Genomic DNA, 19,414 nt, shown 5'->3' with positions numbered 1-19,414 from the left:
TGCACAAGGTCCCCAGGTGTCCCAAGCTGACCCCAGCTTTTGGAGCAGGGACATCTGGGGACCCCACCTTCTTTAAATGAAAAAGCAGATAAATTCAGCAGGGGCAGCAGCACTGGAAGCAACAGGGGCCATTTTCTCAGCATCATTTACAAACAGCTGGGAGCGGTACGCAGCTAGCAGTGAGGATGGCTCCGGCAGGGAAACAGCGATGGCAGCCCATGGAAAGGACCGCTCCTGGGGGAGTACCACTGACTTGCATCTTTTCCTACTGCTGAAGGAGAGTTAAATTTCAGACAAGTTACAGAATTTGTTCTTCTGGGCTATGCTTGTTAAGGAAATTTCTCTTCCTTCCTATAACGAGCACGTGCTGGCTGGTGGATCTCTTGCCTGTGACCAGCCCAAGCGAGCAGTGCAGCGGGCACCACGTAGCACCAGGTGTCGCGCCGGGGCTCTGGGCCCACATGTTTTACCAATGCACAGTTGTCGAGGTTGCTGTCAGCATCTCAGCACAGCCTGTCTGCAGAGTTGTTACAAATAAATCGTAACAGCCCCTGCTTGCTCTGCAGTGCCTGTAGGAGTCAATGGTTGCACTCTAGCTAGGGCAGTGCTCGTGGAATAAGCCAGATACGTTATCACTGCGCGTAAACCCCTGGGTGAGGAACAACAGTGGCCCTTTCTGTCTCTTACTGGACTTCATAGTTAAAGGGTATTTGGAAACAAAGAACAGCTGAGATCTCCAGGAAGCAGGAGCGTACTCATCCCCCTGCCCTGCCGAGGGCGGTCCGGCAGCTCACCGAGGCAAAACCGGTGATTGCTGTGGCAGGGCCAGAACACGGGTTTTAAGAGCAGGAATGAGGAACATTGGATCTAGTTTGATTTTAAGATACCAGGTAAATTAGCATCGCTGGCAAGTAAAGCAAAACAAACCCAAACCCTGGCCGTTTGAACACAGCAGGAGTCAGCAGTAAAAGGCTTGAATGTGTTTGGCGAAGCTCGTTTTTGCTGTCTGGCTTTTCTGTACCTGCAGGTCGTTAGTTCTCCAGTGCCAAGCACTGCACACATGGGAACAGCAATGACAAGGTTTGGGGGTACGGCTGCCTTTTTTCGTTTTAAAATTCCATTAGAAACAACAGGAAAAAAAGGTAATGGTGAGACATGCAGAGTATATTGTGTCAAATCCTGCACTAGGTTGTCCTGGGCATGGACAGGCATCACCCAGGGCACTCCTGCTGTTGACCTTAGCAGGACTCAGATTCACCTGAGGACACCTGCTGCACGGTCACATTTTAACATGATGGGACAGCTCTGTACATCAGCTAACCGTTGGCTGAGGAGAGTTGGGAGGACACCAGTTTTCAGGGAATGTTGCTCCTATGCTTGAGAGTCTACTGCGCTGTTTTTTCATTATTAGGAACTGTAAACGACCAGGGCTTGCCTTGGTTGGTTGGTGTAATTGGAGAGATGCCCCCGTGATGCTCGGGGCTGATGAGCTGGCTGGGCTCAGCTCTCTGCCTAGCCTTGGGGCATGGGGACCTGGGACAGGGTGACACAAGCTGAACCCCAGCAGCACTTCTACCATGCCTGACTCCACAAAGCCTTGGTTTATCATAACCACCAAGAGGCTTGGAGGTTTTCAGCATGCCTATGGGGATTACAGCATCGCCCAGAAGTTCAGCTGAAGCAGCAGCCTACTGTATTAAACACAGCATGCCGCTGGATGAGTCCCCACCCCGAGGTCCCGCACAGACCCAGGATCTGAGTCCCACTGCCTTCTTCCTTGTGTGGTCATTTATGCTGGTTGGGGCAACAGGAATACGAAGTGCCATTGCACCAGCGCGGGAACACTCCCCACACCTCCTCCATTTGCCATGCATTACTGTAAACACCAACACAAAGCACTGAATGGAAGAGAAATGGGCCCTGGGTAGATCAGGCAAGGCATGGGGATTACCCTGGTGCCTTTCTGATGAAGCAGAGAGATACGCAATATTCCTTGAAATAGGGGTAATTTATCCCTCCTTCATATCGGATTAGTTGGGGTTGGAGAGGGTCCTTCTCTCCATCTGCACGTGAGCAGGGAAAGGGCAAAGCCTCAGCTACCGGTTATTGCCCAAACCCCGCTGGGATGTGGTTAAAAACCTTCGGACATCTACGGTCCTCTTCCACAGAGCTGGAGCAACTCCAGTGGGACCCTGGGTCTCACAGCCCAGGTTTGATGTTCTCCAGCTGGAGATGTGTCAGGCCAGCAGTAACCAACCCACCTCCCCGACCTCCTGTGGGACACCAGCCCCAAGGGTCCCTGCTGACGCCCGCACCAAAGCTGCTGCACAGTGACAAAGTCTATTATTAAGATGACAAGTTTCTCCTGGAGACTGTGGCCCAGTACAGGTGACATTCTTTAATACTGCCAGAATTTAACAAGCCACTTCTCCTGAATTTGATCTTTGTAATGGAAGATGTGCGCAAGAGTGCTTTTAATTGGAATAGTAGGTCTTGACAGGCTCATGTAGACATGGAAATTATATGTTTGAGCCACTATGGGACTGATAGTTAAGAAGGAAATGAATACTCCATGCCAAATGCAAAGCTGAGTGTTTTCTTTGGGTCTTTTCTAACATTGTTGCACCGCATAAACACAGTCTGTATAATCTGCATTAAGGCACTGAGGGTACATTTACTAACTCTTCAGGTTACTTCTGAAATATTATGATCTCTCTTCATGGATGGCTTTTTGGCTGGGGTCTGCTGTGATTTTGCCTTCTGGGAACAAATCAAGCAAATTATGCCCAGAATTAAGTAGTACGAAGTCTGCTTTCAGAGGTACCCAGACAAGAGCCCGGGAACTCGGCTGGAGCTTGGCTGAACCTGGAGGTAGATTTTGTTTCTGCTCTTGCTTTTCCCCTGTCCACCTCCCAGGCACCCCCACATGCCAATAATAGGCATTAGCAGGCAGGAGCAGCCTTTCCCTCGCCTCTCTGTGAGATGAGCAACATCGCTGCGGCTCCTCGCATCAGCTGTGTCGGTGCTGGCGGGCTGGAGGAGCACAGCCGGTAGCTCATCTGAGTGCCCACCAGCTTTTCCCCTTATAAAAGAGAGGCTCATCACTCTGCTGAGGCTCCTGCCAGCCTGTAAACTGGGGCTGTTTTGGCTGCTCTTGCATCAGGTGATGGTGGGGATCCCATGGGCACTTGGCTGGGGAGCGGCTCGTTGCTGGAGACTCTGCTGATGAGAGATGCGGGCTGGGCTAGAGCAAAGGTAAATCTCTTCCTTTGAGTCTGTGGATTATGGGTTACATCAGAGCAGGAGAGCTTTGCTCCCTGTGGTCCTTGCTGCCTGGCACGGAGGGAGTGGGCCAGCATTGGGAGCAATTATTTGCGTGACTGTAAATGCAGGGCTGCTGTGACTGATGCTGCTTCCCAGCTCCTGCAAACAAAAAGGGGGAATATCTGGCACTGCCTGTGTGAACTGGCAGGCTTCAACCGGCCTGATGTGCAGACAGGCAGCAGGAGAGGTTCCCACCCAGCGCTGCACTCCTCAGGCTGTAGACTTTCAAGTGCAAATGATTGACTTTAAAGGCAGGGAGAGCACAGTATAAATGGAAGAGGAGAGGAAGATGCAAGATTAAGCTCTGAGTGAAGGGGTCAGCCCTCTGAAGCCAGTTCTTGCAAGATATCTGGTAGCTCCATCTTTTGTGGCCTGTTGCCTTTTCAGAACAAATTTCTCTGTTCTGAGACAGAAGCTGTTTCCTTCAGGGCTGCCAGCTCCTCCTGTGAGAGCAGAGCTCTGTCTTCCCTGTCCCATCCACTAGCACCATGTAGAAATATCATGGAGACAGAAAACTTAGCTGGCACCTGTGGATAAGTTTGTCAGGACTGAGCTTTCTATTATCTTCCAAACCTTTGTGGACTTTGCAGTTTTAGCAGGAATAGTAATGTGTAGGCAGTTTATTTGCCTCTTATTCCTCATCCTTCCTTGTATAATGAAAATGAGGGTGGTTTTCTGGTGCATTTTCATCTACATGCTCCTCTCTGACCACTCCTTTTTACCTACTGCTGATTCCAGCATTATCCTACTTAATGCTCTGTCTCACTGCACATTACTTGCATAATGTAGATACATGACTATTGCAGTCTCAAAGGTAATCTCACCTTGTTTATCTAATGAGAAAGGAGGTGAGCATTAAGGTCTCTCTCAAAGCATTTTTGGCCTGAAACAGAACCTTAACTTCTCTTAAAAACGGATTGTTTTGGAAACAAAGGATTCTCTTCCAATCCTTGGCTTATTTAGTCAAAACCAGGGAGTACTACAGTGTAACATACATGTCAAGCATGAAAGCTAAGTTTTGATTAGACTTCCTAGCAGAAATCTCACAAAGATTGCTTATTAAGCTATGATGGGGGGGAGTGATGTTCATTAACAGGAGTTGTGCACATGGCCCGATTGGTATGAAATGGAAACAAAAGAGAATAAATTAAAACAGCCATAGGAGATCAGGGTCACTCCTCTGGGAATGAACTCCAGGTCTCTGCCTTTCCGCGGGGTGAAGTGCTTCTGCTGCTGCTGGGTCCTCTGGGTTGAATCACTCACCATGGGCAAGCCCCGTTCCAAAAGCAGGCGTTGCTGTTTAATCCTGCAAGCAATATATGACATTTCACAGTCTAGATATGTTTGCAGCCATTAGAAACGAAGGTGTTTATCGCCACGGGCTGTGTGACTCCTGGGCTGGGACCTTACGCAAGAGCAGACACATGACTCTGCTTGGTGCCACCCAGAGTCAAGCCCTGCTGCTGATGGATGGATCCTGCTCTCGCAGAGAGCACGGCCACCTCTCAGCTTCACAGAACTTTTTGCAGCAGCTGGGAGTGGTTTCTTAAAACCAAGCTGCTCTTTCTGCCTCCTGCTTAAGGCAGGGTGGCCCCTGCCCCGGGCACAAGCAGGCAGCTGAGGAGGAGGGCAGGATGGCGTGGATGCGAGCACCCAGTTTGTAAGCACAGAGCAGCCCCCTTGCTCTTTGGCCACGCGTTAGCCCAGAGGCACCTTCCCAAGGCCACGTGGACCAAGTTGCACAGGGGGGACCTCAGCTCTGGCCATGTTTATCATGACCCATTCATATTGGGACAGGCTTGCGCCCAGAGCACTGTGTGTAGGGCAGTATCTGCACCCTGCTCAGCTCTTAGTGCAAACAGCCTTAATCCTGCCTAACCCCCTTAAACCACTGGCGATGCCCCAGGCACGTGGCAGAGCTGCCTCCCCAGCAGCGCTGGGGTTAGAGCCATCCCTGTGCCTGGTGAAGGGGCTCCGGGCTGCGGTTATCGCCCACGGCGTGCAGCCACGCAGTAGCTTGCCAGTCCTGCCTGGCCACTGCCAACGCGGCTCCAGGCTTGAAATGAGGCGCTGGGCTCAGGCTGGGGGAGTTAATAACTTTTCAGGCTCCTTCTCCCTTTTGGAGCTAATGTACCTGCAACACGGTGTTTGCTGGTTTTCGGTCAGACCTTAGCCCATGCAGCTTCTCCTAGTTTCCTCCCTGATGTACAGGTTTGCATTACTGCTGGCCAGCCCAAAACTAATTTAGTTAATTGCTTAACTACAAACAAGCATTTCCCTGCTTTCATGAAGTGTAGCTAATCAGACATCATTTTCTCATGTTCCTTGGATTCTTTACGTGGGTCGGTACTATTCCCTCCTCTTGTACACACCTTTATTATGTGGGGGTTTGTGAAATGGCGCAGCTTTTGCAGAAGGATGCCCTCCCTTTCTTTCCATGCAAAACCAAAGCTCCGCTGATGCCTGTTTGGAGAGGAATTAGAAGCCTGGCTCTGGGTTTTGTTAGTACGAGCCTGTTTAGTATTCACAACACTGTCTTTAAAAGCTGATTGTACTGCAAGGTCAGCGATGAAAACGATTGAGTGCAACTTTATCTTAATGCTGCAAGCAGTTAATTAACATCAGTAGATTGTGTAGTGCAGTTGCCTCCACGGTCAGCCCCTCTCTCTAAAGGAAGCCTACGTTAGATTTGAAATTAAATTGCCTGTTAGGAACAAAGGCGCTTGCTTTATTAGCAGAGGCGCTCTCTAGAGGTCCAACACTGAAAGCCAGGATTGCATGAAGGACTTCTTTGGTGAAGAAATTAAAATGATCCTTTCAAGCTAAGCTGTTAGTGTGGCTTTTCAACTAACATGGCTGCTGTGGGAGATGTCTCCACAGACCCAGGAGATGGTGCAGGTTGGAAGGGATCGACTGGAGCAGTGGCAGGTCCCATGTCACCGGTCCCAGTCTGGCAGTGCCGTGGCAGACTTTGCATCTGCTTATTGTACTGGAAGCGCTTACATGAAATCCCGTCTTGTGCGGCTCCTGGGTTGCAGGAGGCCCAAGTCTCCAGTTCAGACCTCATCATTTACGATGCCCGGCTGCTGTCTGGGTCACTCACTCCTCAAGTCAAGACATATTGAAGGTTAACACTCATTATTTAGCTTTACCAGAGCTCTGACTCAACACAAGAGTAAATCTGTATTACACAGTCTTTTTCTGATCATATACAAGTTTATTACAGAAATAAACCACCTTTGCTATAAAAGGTGTGCAGCACAAACGTTGACAGCATCAGCTGGGTCTGAAAGACGTGAGGGGAGTTTGAAAGGGAATGAAATGGTGGTGTCTCAGATTTGCATCTCGTTTTGGGCAGCATTTCTGGTTTTGCCACTGAAACACAGTCTGCCACTTCTTAACTGTCACTTCATGATAAAGACGGATGCGTGTATGTCTTACTTTTAAGTGCTATATCCAGGTTGTCAGGGCTGGATGTGAGAGCAGTCTAGCGGAGGAGGCAGTGGGATATCTGTGCAGCCATCCAGCCCCTCGCCTGCAGGCGCTGTACGAGGAGCGCTCGTCTGTGGGGGAGGCGTTGCTGAGCCCCCTCTGGTTCCCATCGGCCTGGCAGTTTTGTATGTGGCAGTTGTGGCTTTTGGGAGGCACTTGCATGGGGCAGGTGAGTGGTCGGGCCTCGCAGGCTTTGGATAAAGTTAACAAAAACCCATAAAATCCTAAAGGAGCAGCAGAGTCCTGCACTTCTTCCCAGAAAGGCTTTATCTGTGGGCAACCTCTTTTAAAATAAGCCAAACCCCCGATTCTGTGGCTTCCCCGCTGCAATGAATCCACAAATGCATTAAAGACCTTGTAGGAGAATATGCCCCATCCACACGCTGAGTGATGCTTTATATAAAATAGCTCATATACACTTGCTATATACAAAATATTATGTACACATGGCATTACTTTATTTGGTGTGAAGCTCCGAATGCCTCTTGTGGTACCCCTCCCAAGGTGCTGGGGCAGGAAGATGCAGAAGATGCTTGTGGTTGTGCTGCCCGAGGACAGGTAGTGAAGGCACCTGGATACAGGATGAAAAGCCCCTTTTTCAGCAGCCCTGCCACCCGCAGAGCTATTCCTTCAGCAGACCGAGCTTCTTCAGTGCCTCTCGCCGGTTCTCATCGGTTGCACCCTTGGGGGAAATCTTCACGCTGACGCAGGAGTGGGGTGGCCTGGGGAAGCTCTGCAGTGGGTGGGATCGCCGCTTGCTGCTCTTCTCCTGCTCCACCTGCCCGGGCTCCTTCAGACCAGCAAAGTCCTTCCCTGCCCCGAGGGATGCTGGCCGGGGGCGGCTGCTCCTGAGGAAGCTTGGGGCGAGCCGCTCGATGAAGGACATCTTGCCCAGGGAGCTGCTGGTCTTGATGCTCTGCTCCTTGGCGCTGGTCACGTAGCTGCTCAGCCCCACGCCGGAGCGCTCCAGGGTGTTGGATTTGAAGCTCATCTGCCGGATACCTGGCACCGACCTCTCCGCCGCCCTGCAGTGTGCCTCGGGTTCCCCAGGGACAGGGAATGCCATCTCCCTTGGTTGGGGATGCATGGTAGGTTGAAGGTGGGTGTTGGGCTCCCTCCTGTCCTGTGGCAGTCCAAGCTTCTCCAACGCCTCCCGCCGGGCTTTCTCCCTCTCCTTGGGGTCGAGGTGCCCTGAATTTGCTTTTTCGGCAGTGGTGTCGCTGGCAGAGCCAGGCTGAGAGCCGGCTGAGGATGGAGGTGGTGCTTTTACCTTCTGGCCGGGCTCCATGGTGAGTGGCACTGGGTTGTTTTTGCTGGTTTTCAGTATAATATTTGGTGGTAATTTTCGCGGTTTGGGGGCAGTTGGAGGCCCACGCTTGGCATCTGGGTCCTGAGGGGCCTCTTCCAACATGGATTTCTCTGGCTGGCCCCATGAAGTCCAAGTCTTGGTCTCCTTGGCTGTTTCCCTCTTGGCATCTGAGTGATTGCTGCGGGACCACTCATGGCTCACCAGCTCATCCTGGAAGGGATCTGGAGGTTGGATAAACAAAGACCCCAGGGGCTTTATCTGGTTTTTCACGTTGGCTTGGTCAAGCCTGTCCTCCTTGGCCATCTCCTGTGAAGATTTACCTACTGGCACTGGGTCCTCCACCGTGCAGACAGTCACTTTGCTGTCAGAAGCTCCATTTGCTCTTTGTGCATTTGCTACAGTGATGTTCCTTGGAAGACTGTAATAGCCTGGGCTTGGAACCGCTGCTGGAGCCGAGCTTGAGAAGGCGGAGGTGTTCTTACCGCTCTTCTGTTCAGCTGCACGCTGCTGACCTACACTAGGAGGGGGAGCCCCATTTTCCAAATCTAGGCAAAGAGAGATATGAAGTCATGTACCGTTCTGCAGATGGACACAGGACACCTTCCTGTTTACAAGACTCACTTCTTCACGCCTGCTAAACCGGTGCAGCCATGGCAGAGTACTTGCACCCAGAGAGTTTACCCTGACCCCAGCTAACACGCTGTCGCAGCTAAGAAAGTCAGATACTTTGGATTTGACAAAGCACACGGTGAATGGGGAGCCTTGTTAATCCGTGTAAGCCTGTTCAGAGCACGAGCAAAGATGCTCTGCCCTGCGGTTCTGCTGACCTTGCTAGGCAGCTGCTAGCAGCTCCTGCATGTGAGAACTGGGAAAATGCAGTTGGTGCCCTACCTACCTCTCTGCCTACAGCCACTTCTCACCACAGAGTGACAAAAACAAACTGGCTTTAGCTTACCACATGCATAAAACTGGGGCAGTGCTCCTTCCCTGCCTGCCAAGGGAACGCACCCCAGCGAGAACGTCCCTTTGCAAACAAGGCTGGAGCATGGATTTCCAGCTTACCCTGGGGAACGGAGTCTCTCTTAGGCCATGTCCCGGGCAGCTTGGAGGGCTCCACATAGTCGGTCTCATCAGTAGAGACCCCACTGTCTGCTTCTGCATCCAGTGAGCCAATAGTTTCTTCTAAGAACATCAAACACTCTTTCTCTTCCACAGATAAGTAGTCATAACTGTTATCGCTCTGAAAAAAGGAAAAAGGCAGTACAGGTAGGAGACACAGGTGTATTATTCACAGCCCTGGCAGTTAAGAGGAGACCTGTGACAGCCCCCAGCCAGGAGACTTGGCCAGTGACTATTCAAAAATTGGTACTTACAGCTACAGAAAACTAAACAACTCCCTATTAAACAAAAAAATATATACTTAAGGCCATTTATATATTACCCTGCTATGAGCATCAGAGGGTGGGTTATTCTTAACTTGGAAGCTTGGCCTCCACCTTTTAGTTCTTCAGTTTACTTTGAAATATGAGCAGATGGGTAACATGGGTGGTCTATAGGTACAGACATCTGTACCGATCAGCAATGCTGAATCTTAGAAGCTTGTCTAAATATCATAAATACTGAAGGCTTATGGGCGGGTGGTGGTCCCTCTCCTTGTTCTTCTGTTCATACCCCAGCAAGATTCTGTTTAATTTTTGTTGTATTTCAAGTATCATGAGATACGATTGCTGCAGAAGTGCCAAGTTACAAGGTGATACATGCAATATGTCATGAAAAAACTGAAGTGCAGGAAAGGATGGAGTGTGCATCAGATCAACAAGCACAGAGGAGAAACTGTCCCAGGTGGAGCTGTTTTGCAGGGAGACGCTTATCCAATTCTTTTACCATGCAATATTGCAACCAGTTTTTCCATCCCTAATAATTTTCAGAGGGTTTGGTTCTGGTTTGCAATACATCAAATGGAAAACCTGTCCAGGACCGAGCACTGCACTTGCACATATCAATTATGCTCCAAGTAAGACAGGATGTAATTAGTCCATCAATCTTGGAATCGGTGTTTGGAGACAAACAAGCTTTAATGGACAGACAGTGAAAAATTACACATCTACACCCATGGTCCAAACTCATCTCTGCCTTAACTAGGAAATTAATCAGTCAGCCGGGAGGACTACGGTCGCTGTCTTTTCCAGGTGAAGTCACCCTTGTTGGAGCCAGTCTGACCCAGTTATCCAACTGGTCTAATCCCTCACTGGGGAACTCGCCGGGCTCCTCCTGCCCAGTGCCTGCACTATCTGCCTCTGCATCTTTGGGCAATGCAGGAGCCGCTGGGCTCTCGGTATCACTTCCCTGGGAAGACCTTGCAGGAGCTTAGGCTCCTGATCGCTGCCACACACGTGACAGGACAGAAAGTCTGGGAGTGCTTTGGGGCAGGAATTAATTTGGTCCTTGTGCTGCCCTTAGCATGGTGCCGTATTAGGGCCCCAGGTGTTTCCAAAGCACCGATGGAGAGCGGTTTCGAGCAGAGATCTGGCCAAAATCCTTCTTCAGCTGCCGAGAGGGGCAAGTTGAGCCCCTGCCGTGCCCAGGCTGGGCGCAATGGGGTTACTTACATGCTGCGAGTGGTTGGAGGCCGTGCTGACCATGCTGTCGCAGCTGCCAGAGTTGCAGCCAGCCATCCCCAGCCCCAGCTCCTTCCTAGGCATATCACAGGCTGCCGTGGCGTCCGGTGCGGGGTGCAAACCCCAGCTGAAGCAGAAGAAAGGAGAGTCGTTAAGGTGCGAGACCCCCTCCCCAGGGTGATGCAAGCACACTGGCTCAGCCGGAGCGAGGGCAGGAGGGCTGTGAAGCTGCTCGGTGGATGCAAACGTGCTGGTTCTTAGGCTGCTCTCTCCAGGAGAAGGGGCAGCTGGGCTTTTTTTAAAGCATCCTTGGAACTGAAGATTTCCTAAAAGAATTGGAAACAGCGAGCTCTGGACCGCCCATCCACAGCCATCTCAGGCTGGTGGTTATCTAGTCATCTTGGAGGTGTGGATAAGGTGGTTCCTGAGTGAAGGAAGAGGCTGTAAGCCCACCGCAGCCTTGGAGCTCGGTAGAAGTGATCCTGTCCGAGTGCAAGCCCCAGCCCAGCTCTGCCTCGTGGGATCTCTTCCCTCTGCCACCCCCACTGCTGCCAGCTATGCAGCTGAAGTGCTTTCAAACTTCTGAATACGCTGACGTGAAATGCTGCCGTTTAGTCACAGCCTTGCTCTGCTGTGAGCTTCCTCCTGGCAAAGAGCTCCCTCTGCCACCCTTCCTCGGGGGCCACGGAGGTATCGTGGCCGTGGGGAGGTGCCCGTGTATCTTCAGGGCACAACTGGGTGTGTTTGGGCACACGCCTGGCATAGCTTGCACGGAGCAGGGCAGCGCTGGGGGCTGTGCCCAGGCTGCAGCGATGTGCTGTGTCTCCAGCCACCCCGGGGGTGTTGCGAGCAGCACCCCAATGTCCCCCTCTACTCATGGCAATGCACCCCTGCTGCTCTTCTGGATGCAGCCTGTACCCCTGACACTGGTGAGACCTGAACGCAGTAGCAGCTGCCTGACAAACAACCTGCTGTCGGGGTTCCCAACAGCAAGACCTTCCCGGGGCAGGGTCCCAGGCAGCGGAGGGGCCAGTTATGCTTGCAGGGTGCGTGGCCAAGAGAGCTCTGCTGCCTGCGGGGAGAGGCTGGGCAGCCTACAAAAGGCATAATTACTTATGGACGTACAGCATTAAGCTTCCAAAATTTACGGACACCACCAATTACGTGTTTTCTTCACGCACACCGCCCATTCTTGGGGAGAGGAGAACTGAGCTGCAGAAGCTAACAAGAGCGGCAAAACAAACACCCCCTCCAACACACACAGACCCACGCAAGAGGATTTGCTTGTCAGAAGACAGAGGAGCTCTTTGTGCTGTAACCTGGCCGTGGCACGCAGGAACACACTGCTGCTTTTTTCTTGTAGCAGGATCAGGGAATTAGATCTAGCGATAAGAGAGCAGAACTGGCTGCTTGTTCAGAGTGTTAGACCCTGAAAGAATTCCTTTGTAATTGGAATATGCCGCAAAAATCAGATTTCAACACCCATGCCCTGGCAGATCCAATCCTTCCATGCAGGAGGATTTTAATATTTTAGTCTCAGCTTTGCATTATTTACTGCTTAAATTACATTTCAGTAAGCGGTGGGTTTGGAATGGCGATACCCTTGGTTCTTTGAATTTGGATAACTTCATAGCCAGAGCTTTTAGCTGTCAGGAGGCAGAGACACCAGTGGAGTTTGGGGGGTTTTAAGCTTCTGCAAGCCACACAGTTTTGGTGGGCGCCCAACCATTTGCAACGTGAAATAATGAATCTACTTCTAAGCAGCAAGAGGCTACCACCTGCTTGGTCAGGATTGCTGCAATGCTCCTCACTGCCTCCTGCCCTACTGCACAAGTTTGAGAGAGCAAAACAATCCTGGGGAAGCAAAAGTCTTGCTCGAACTTGACGCCTGCAGCTGGAGCAGCCGGTCGGAGCCAGCGTCCGCTGTGCAAGGCAGCCCCACGGGTGGGAGAGCAGCAGCGTGGCCCAGCTCTAATTAGGGGTCTCGACAGAGCTAATTTCTCCACGAGGATGCCCACCATCGTCAGCCCATTGGAAGAAATAACTTGCTCTCGTTCAAACAGCATTTGCAGAAACATAAAGCGGCTGCCAAGGCTTTGACATCCGCCAAGCCCCAGCTCGCAGGGAGGCAAAGTTCAGCCCAGAGCTCGTCAGATGCTGGAGAGGATCTACACAGAAACAAGAAGTTCATTTTCCTGCCCACTAGTTCTCTGATGCGATTATGGCTCTAACGCATTCACCCGATTTGGGGAAGGGGAAAAATCAGTGTTGAAAAATCCCAGTTTTTAGGATTCAGAAGGATTTTAGAGTTCCTTTCTTTTGCTGAATAACACAGCAGTTCAGCCACAAACTAAAAATGACTGAGCATTTAAATTAAAAGACATGGTACTTGAAAAGCTGTTTTTCAGTGGTGTATATATCTTGCCCACTAAAAATGCTTTTAGAAGAAGCTATTTTTTTAATCTAAAATAAAAGGCCAGTTCACAGCCTGTGACAGCTGCCATAACTGTCCTTTACAAAGCTCACTGAGCCCTCAAACAACAAAGAGGTGCTGGGTAGCAATTAATGCTAATTGCTTTATATGAAGAGGCTACTTTCTTTTAAGCCCAGTGCTACTGCAAGCACTCTCACAGCTCTCCAGCAACGTTGAAGAACCTCGGTATTTTTGCTGTCTAAGGCAGAGCAGCCGTACCCCCTCTGCCTTACAGCTGCCAGTAAAGGGCTTCGTCCCGGCCAGCTCAAAACACAAAACAAAGCAAAACGCCATTTGCAGGTACCATCCCAGCTGCTCCTGCTCTGCAGTGGCACAGAGGGATGGACCCCACATCAGGGTGAAAGGAGACAATGGCGGCAGACCTATAGTTCCTCTTATTTAAACAAGTAAACCAAGTGCATGTAGCAGTTGCCCGAGCTGTTTGCTGCCCTGAGCACAAGCTTTCCCAGCCTCTCTGCCGGCAGCGGCTGGATCTCCCCAGCTTTCCTCCCGCCATCACCTTCAAACCACCTCGTCCATCTTTGCTGGTGCCACCTCCTGTGACACCTCCACCACTTTCCCCTTCCAAAGCAAAGCACGTCCATAACCCCGAGGGTGCCCGGAGCCCCGTATCCCACCCAGGCAGAGGTGTTCAGCCCCTTGCCCGCAGCCCATTCAGCAGGAAAAGGACAGAAAGCAAAGGACAAGAAGGAATAGAGATTATTGTATTTTTTTTCTTTTTTTACCAGGACGTCCGTCGTTCCACGCTGCCCAAATTCTTGTCCCAGCCGTGCCTATCCCAGGACTTCTTTGCTTTTCTGGGCTAACCAAACAGAGCCGGGTTACACATTAACTCGCCTCCCCAGTGGAGATAAGGCTGCGCGGGTGCTTGGCAGGTGGGTGCTCGGCAGGTACTCGCGGGCGAGCCCCCAGCCCCTCACCTGCAGCCTGCTGCACCAGGGCGAGAGAAACTCATCTCGCACCCATGCAAGGCAGGTTTGTTACCGCTCCGGGCTGGGGTCACAACACAGCCGAGCCCCTAAAACAGCTTCAGGTTCTGACCTGAAGCAGCCAGGTCGCCGCGTTCCGGGCTCCCTTGCAGCCCTGCCCGCGCAGCTTTGCTCCGAGCCAGCGCGGTGCAGGCAGCGCAGGCAGAGGCGCAGCTGCAGAGGCGGGCGGCAGCACCGGCACCCCGTGCCCGGGAGGCTGTGGGCAGCTCCGCTCGGTACCACCCAGCTCACTCACTTCCCGGCTTGGCTGGTGTCCTCCGATGTCCTCAGCATGGGGTTTGCCGGAGACTCCTTAATCTGACAGCCTGTTCTGCCGCATAGCTGCTCGCTGACATGCGGAGGAGCTGAATGCACAGCCCTGACCAAAGCACCTTTGTACATAGTAATTAAGTCCTTTGCTGGGTATTTGCGCTGTGTGCTGCTGAGCGCATTACCCCACAACAGGTTTATTCTCTTAGGTGGTTTTGTGCATGAGGTCCCTCACCTCAGGGTAGGACCCGGTTCCTTCTCGGCTCTAAAAACACAGGTTGTTGCTAGAACAGGTATATACTTGCATATCACCAAAGCTTTCCTAGAGACCGAAAGTTTGACGCCTGCTGCTGTACGCTGTAAGGAGATTCTTGTAGAGACGGGTAAAAAGCCATTTTAGAAGGGAAGTTTCACCACTAAGCTTTATTTACCTGCTAGTGGAGGGTGTGCCCACGTCGTGCACAGCTCTGGGGCTTGTTCTGCAGGTACTGCCCAGCTGCAGCTCCCCCTTCGCCCCTCCTGGCATCGTTCCCTGCAGGCGTTGAGCCCCTCTGCAGGTTCACTCCCCGCCTCTCTAATGCTGGAAACTCTTCTTCGCTAGGCAGCCTGAGGTCAAGTCCTAGAGCCTGGGTAAAGCGAAAGCCCCCGAGACACCCATCACGCTCCTCTTCACCTCAGCCGCCCTCCTCACTCACACCGACACCTTCTCAGAAACTGCTGCCGGGGCATTCCTTCGGCAGCATCCCCTCCTCCGAGGCCCAGGGTGCCACCTCTGCTGCCTCTCTCCAGGGAGAGAGTAAAGAAGAGCCCAGTTATTCCACCTTGTGCAGTGCTGGGTGACGCCGACCCCCAGCACCCGATCTGCCCAGGTAGTGCTGCAGAAGCAGCTAAAAGAACTGCAGTGACTCGTCGTTACCTCGACTTTGGGCTCTCCTATTAAAATTACAGCTTTTCTCTCTGATAAATAAAGCTTAGGCCATTGCTCCCCCTCCACCCCCCCACCAGCATAGACTCGTATCTGCTCTACAAGGTGCTCTTCACGGAGTAACTATAAATATCCAAGCAGAAACCCTGCAGCAAACTTCCAGAACTGATACAGCCACCAGATTCATTCAAGTTTTCATGCTTCAGTGATTTTTTGTTTCTTTTTTTTTTTTGTTAGAAAAAGGTTGTGTTGCAATGCGTGTTCCCTGCCACACAGAACAGGGAAGTGGAAACATCAGTTATTTAAAGCCATGGTAGGATGGAGAGAAAGCAGATGAGCCAGGAAGCACAGAGGTTCCCACCAGCGTTGCTGAGCCCCAGCTGTGCGCTGTTACGAAAGAGAACATGTGTTGAAGAGCAAAGCAACAAGCGAGAGGCTCCTGGGAGCCCCAGCCAGCCCTGCTCTCCCACGCTGGCCTGCAGCAGAGGTAAGAGATGCGAACGCAGCACATTGGGAGCAGCAGCACCAGCCCCAGCCGCTGCCTGAGCATTGCAACAGCCGGTGATTGCAGAGCTGAGTGCAGGACTTAGCGCAAGCGCTTCTGGAAGTGTTAACTGGTGTCGTGCTGGATGGTGCTGCCATTTGGACAGAGTCAGATTCATGCTGGTTTTGTCAAGTTGCACTTAGTTCTCAGCCTGCTTTAAAGGAGGGAGCAAATCAAACCCAGAGCTATTTTCTTACTGTACGTGCAAACACAGCGTGAATGAGCAACCACTCCAGGACAGGGCAGCTGTGTCCTGAGAGCACCGTGCTGATAGCAGAAGGACTTAAATCTGTGCAATAAAATAGGTAGAGCTTGCTGCCTGCAGGGCTCTGTACAGGTCAGGAAAATGTCATGATCCATTAAAAGAAGTTGTGAGCTTCTGTGAATCAGATGCCCAGAAAGAACCTGTTCTTTTTCCACGTTCCTCTTCCTCCAACGAATATAAATAGCTACGACCCAAAATAAAGCATGATTTCATATATATGGCATGAAGTATATGCAAGCAGTCAAATGATGCAGAGAAAACTACACAAAGGACCTTGGCATGTTAACAGACCCGTTGTGCCTCACCCTGTTCATAAACAAAAGAACACAAATGATTCAGTCCTGGCCCTAAAGGAAACGCATCCATACGGCGTCACCGATAAGAGACCTGTTAACGTAATGACGTTTATTTGACTCTGTAGGAGCGTTGGACACTTTCCTTAGACCAAATTGTATGTACAGTATATATGCTGACAAATCAATTATGAAAAATACTAGGTAGTTGATATTTAGTATTACACAGCAGTTTAGAGAAATAATTAAATCTTAATATGGCTGGGAACTAAGCAAGGAACCCTATTTATTATCCTTCTCTTACAGAAAGGGGGTAGAGAACCAAGGTGATCTGTTTCCATGGCTTGGTTAGCATTAACTCTACATCAGAAATGAGGAGTCAGCTCTCAAGGTATAATACGATTCCCCAACATTTTCCCCAAGGCTTTAATTAAAAATAATAGACAAGGGCGCTGCAATCTTGGACAACCTTATTTCATTAAATCCCCTATTGCATTCTTTTGTTACAGAAAGCATTCTGGTGCTCAGACTCAGAGGAGTAAAAAAACAATATTGATTTCAACCAATTTGAAGTAATTTTATTCTGCCCAGTCCCAGAGCAGAGCAGAACCTGATGGCGGTTTACAGCTGGATGCATAGCTTCATTTAAAATGCAGGCAGACATTTAATTTGTATGATAAAGAGCTGTAATTTTCAAAATAGTAAGCTGAAAATTTTTTGCTCCTCTCATTAAAGACTTTCCCTGCCAGGGAGAGGTTTGCAGGCCTTACCCACGGGGGGGGTTTCGCAGGGGGCAGGAGCCAGAGCCGCCCTCTGGTGCTGCCTGCGCTGCGGGCAGTGAAATCTGCCGAGCGCAGATGCTTCAGCAGTTGTGCGTCCAAGTCTGATTTCTCAAAGAATCCATCCATACGTGGATTTCTGTGTTTAAGGCAGTCAGCGGAGAAATTCTGCATTTTCTTTATTCGTGCCTGTCCTCTCGCTCCCGCTTCCTCAAAAGTCGAGAAGGGCAAAGAGGTAACGCTGCTTAGGTCAAAAATGTTTATAAAAACGAACGCTGTGTTCCTGTGTTGCCAGTGCAGCTTCACGGTGGCTTTGTTGCCCCAGGGCGGATCACGATTGTAGCACTGTTACATTCTTGAACAGGTCTCTAGAAAAAGCGGGATGGGAACAGGAGACGCTGTTCCCGAACTGTCGCAAGCGGCCTCTGCTGTGACCGTGCACGTGAAAAGGTGCAGATTTACGATACTGGTTCTGTACCGTGTAACAGGATGTTGCTTTTATCAGACCTCTCCCCAGCAATTGTTCCTTTTACTTAAGTTTATCCAGAACTAAGGAATTAAGTCTGTCCTTCAGAACCTTCAGAATATTACCGGTTTACTCCCGAGACCGGCCTTTCAGGCAATTGCATCCATGAAGTGGATGCATCCATGCATCCATGAAGTGATTCATCTGCTACTGAACCCAACTCTTCCTAAAGTCTGTCTGCTTCATGTTTTATATATTTAAATGCATAAAAGATTCTGGAGGTATGTAAAACTCCCTTTACAGTTGTTCCTCTTGATACCTGACTCTAATTACACAGAGGAAATATTTTACTATGAAAAAAAAAAGTTATTGTTGAACAAGTTGAGAGTGAAGAAGCTTCATCCCGTACAGGCTGCGAGGCCCCGTCCCTCTCTCGCCATGACTGTCTCGTAGAGTCAAGGAAAAAAAGGAATGAGGCAGAGGGAAGGCTGATGCAAACTGCTCAAAGGCTGCCTTGCACAGATGCGAAGACCTAGAAGACGCATTGGTGAACAGCAGCGGATAGAGCACAGAGCCGAAATTCAAGAACTGAGGCACAGACTACACTGAACAAGCACGCACGCATCAGTCGCCTTTATTGGCGCATCAACGATTTTTGCAATTCAGGGCACGTGTTTAAGGAAATGTGTTATAGCAACTGATCTGTACTGACGGTACACAGACCAGAACGCTATGCCACGGGATTACATTGGTGACGAAGATTTCTAGAAACGTTTGCTAATGCCGCTCGTTTTACTGCAATGGGAACACGCGCTGCCTACATCGGTGAAAATCCTTGCTCAGCATCTGCTCAACGTGTAAACCGGGACAAGCTTTTAAAGTGCTGCTACAACCACGAGATGTGTATCTCTTCATACAATATAACGTGTTTGTGAAAGGCCACGTGATTAGTGTGTGTTAGGCTCTTCTTTAATTAAAGAAGGAATTTAGCGCTGGTGAAACGGCCAGACTGGCACCAGGAAACCAGAATTCTTTATTTAATTCAAGATCCAGAACTGCATAGATTGGTAAAACAATACCAATAACCCAGCTTTTAGTAAGCACACCTCCGAGGCAAAAATTTCCAGGGCCCATTTAGTTACTGACCTCTGTGCTGAAGCGTTCAGCAAGGAAACGAGTGCTCATTTTAAATGTGAATGGGAATAAGAGTAACGGTAAGGCCGTATCTTACAGGCTTTCTGGATTGGTCTGGACAAGCGACGTTACTCCCTGCCAGTACCCGAGCCCACGTCCCACACCACCTCTATTCTAAAATACCTGTAAGTAACATCTTGCTGTACAATTACTAACAGTTCACTGCAAATGTATTAGTGATGTTCAGAAGTTCATCCTACTGGTACCAGGCTGCCATTTTTGTGATACTTCCGCAATTGTATCATTAAGGGCAGGCAAATGCTGGTAAAAAGATATTAACCCCCCCCCTAACATTTATGACATTTAGCAAAAAGGGGGTTGCAATTTAAATGCATCCATATCTTACATTTTAAATAATGTCGATGCTTTCTGTTTGGGAGAGTTCAGGAGAATCACGTAAGGTTTTCCGGCTCACGGTCAATACCACAGGTTACTTGCTCTTTGAATGAGTTTGTTGGTGTGTAACAGTACCA

General features: G+C 50.2%; 1 protein-coding gene across 3 annotated transcripts; it reads right to left on the bottom strand.

Annotated features, from left to right (window-relative positions):
* Positions 1–6,473: 6,473 nt before the first annotated feature.
* C22H1orf116 (chromosome 22 C1orf116 homolog) lies at positions 6,474–15,038 on the bottom strand. Of its 3 annotated transcripts, XM_076358137.1 has the most exons (5): positions 14,907–15,038; positions 10,735–10,870; positions 9,188–9,365; positions 8,446–8,670; positions 6,475–8,346 (listed from the first exon to the last, which is right to left on the bottom strand). In XM_076358137.1, exons 1-5 carry the CDS (start codon positions 14,999–15,001, stop codon positions 7,439–7,441), a joined length of 1,542 nt encoding a protein of 513 aa, XP_076214252.1. In that variant the 5' UTR covers positions 15,002–15,038; the 3' UTR covers positions 6,475–7,438. The 3 variants fall into 3 exon arrangements, with proteins under 3 accessions (XP_076214251.1, XP_076214252.1, XP_076214253.1); XM_076358136.1 differs by having other exon boundaries at positions 6,474–8,670; XM_076358138.1 differs by lacking the exon at positions 14,907–15,038 and adding an exon at positions 13,963–14,388 and having other exon boundaries at positions 6,475–8,670.
* Between the last annotated feature and the right edge of the window lie 4,376 nt (positions 15,039–19,414).

Source organism: Aptenodytes patagonicus, chromosome 22 (genome assembly GCF_965638725.1).
Source record: "Aptenodytes patagonicus chromosome 22, bAptPat1.pri.cur, whole genome shotgun sequence".
Lineage (NCBI taxonomy): Eukaryota > Metazoa > Chordata > Aves > Sphenisciformes > Spheniscidae > Aptenodytes > Aptenodytes patagonicus.
This window is presented reverse-complemented; position numbering and strand designations above follow the sequence as displayed.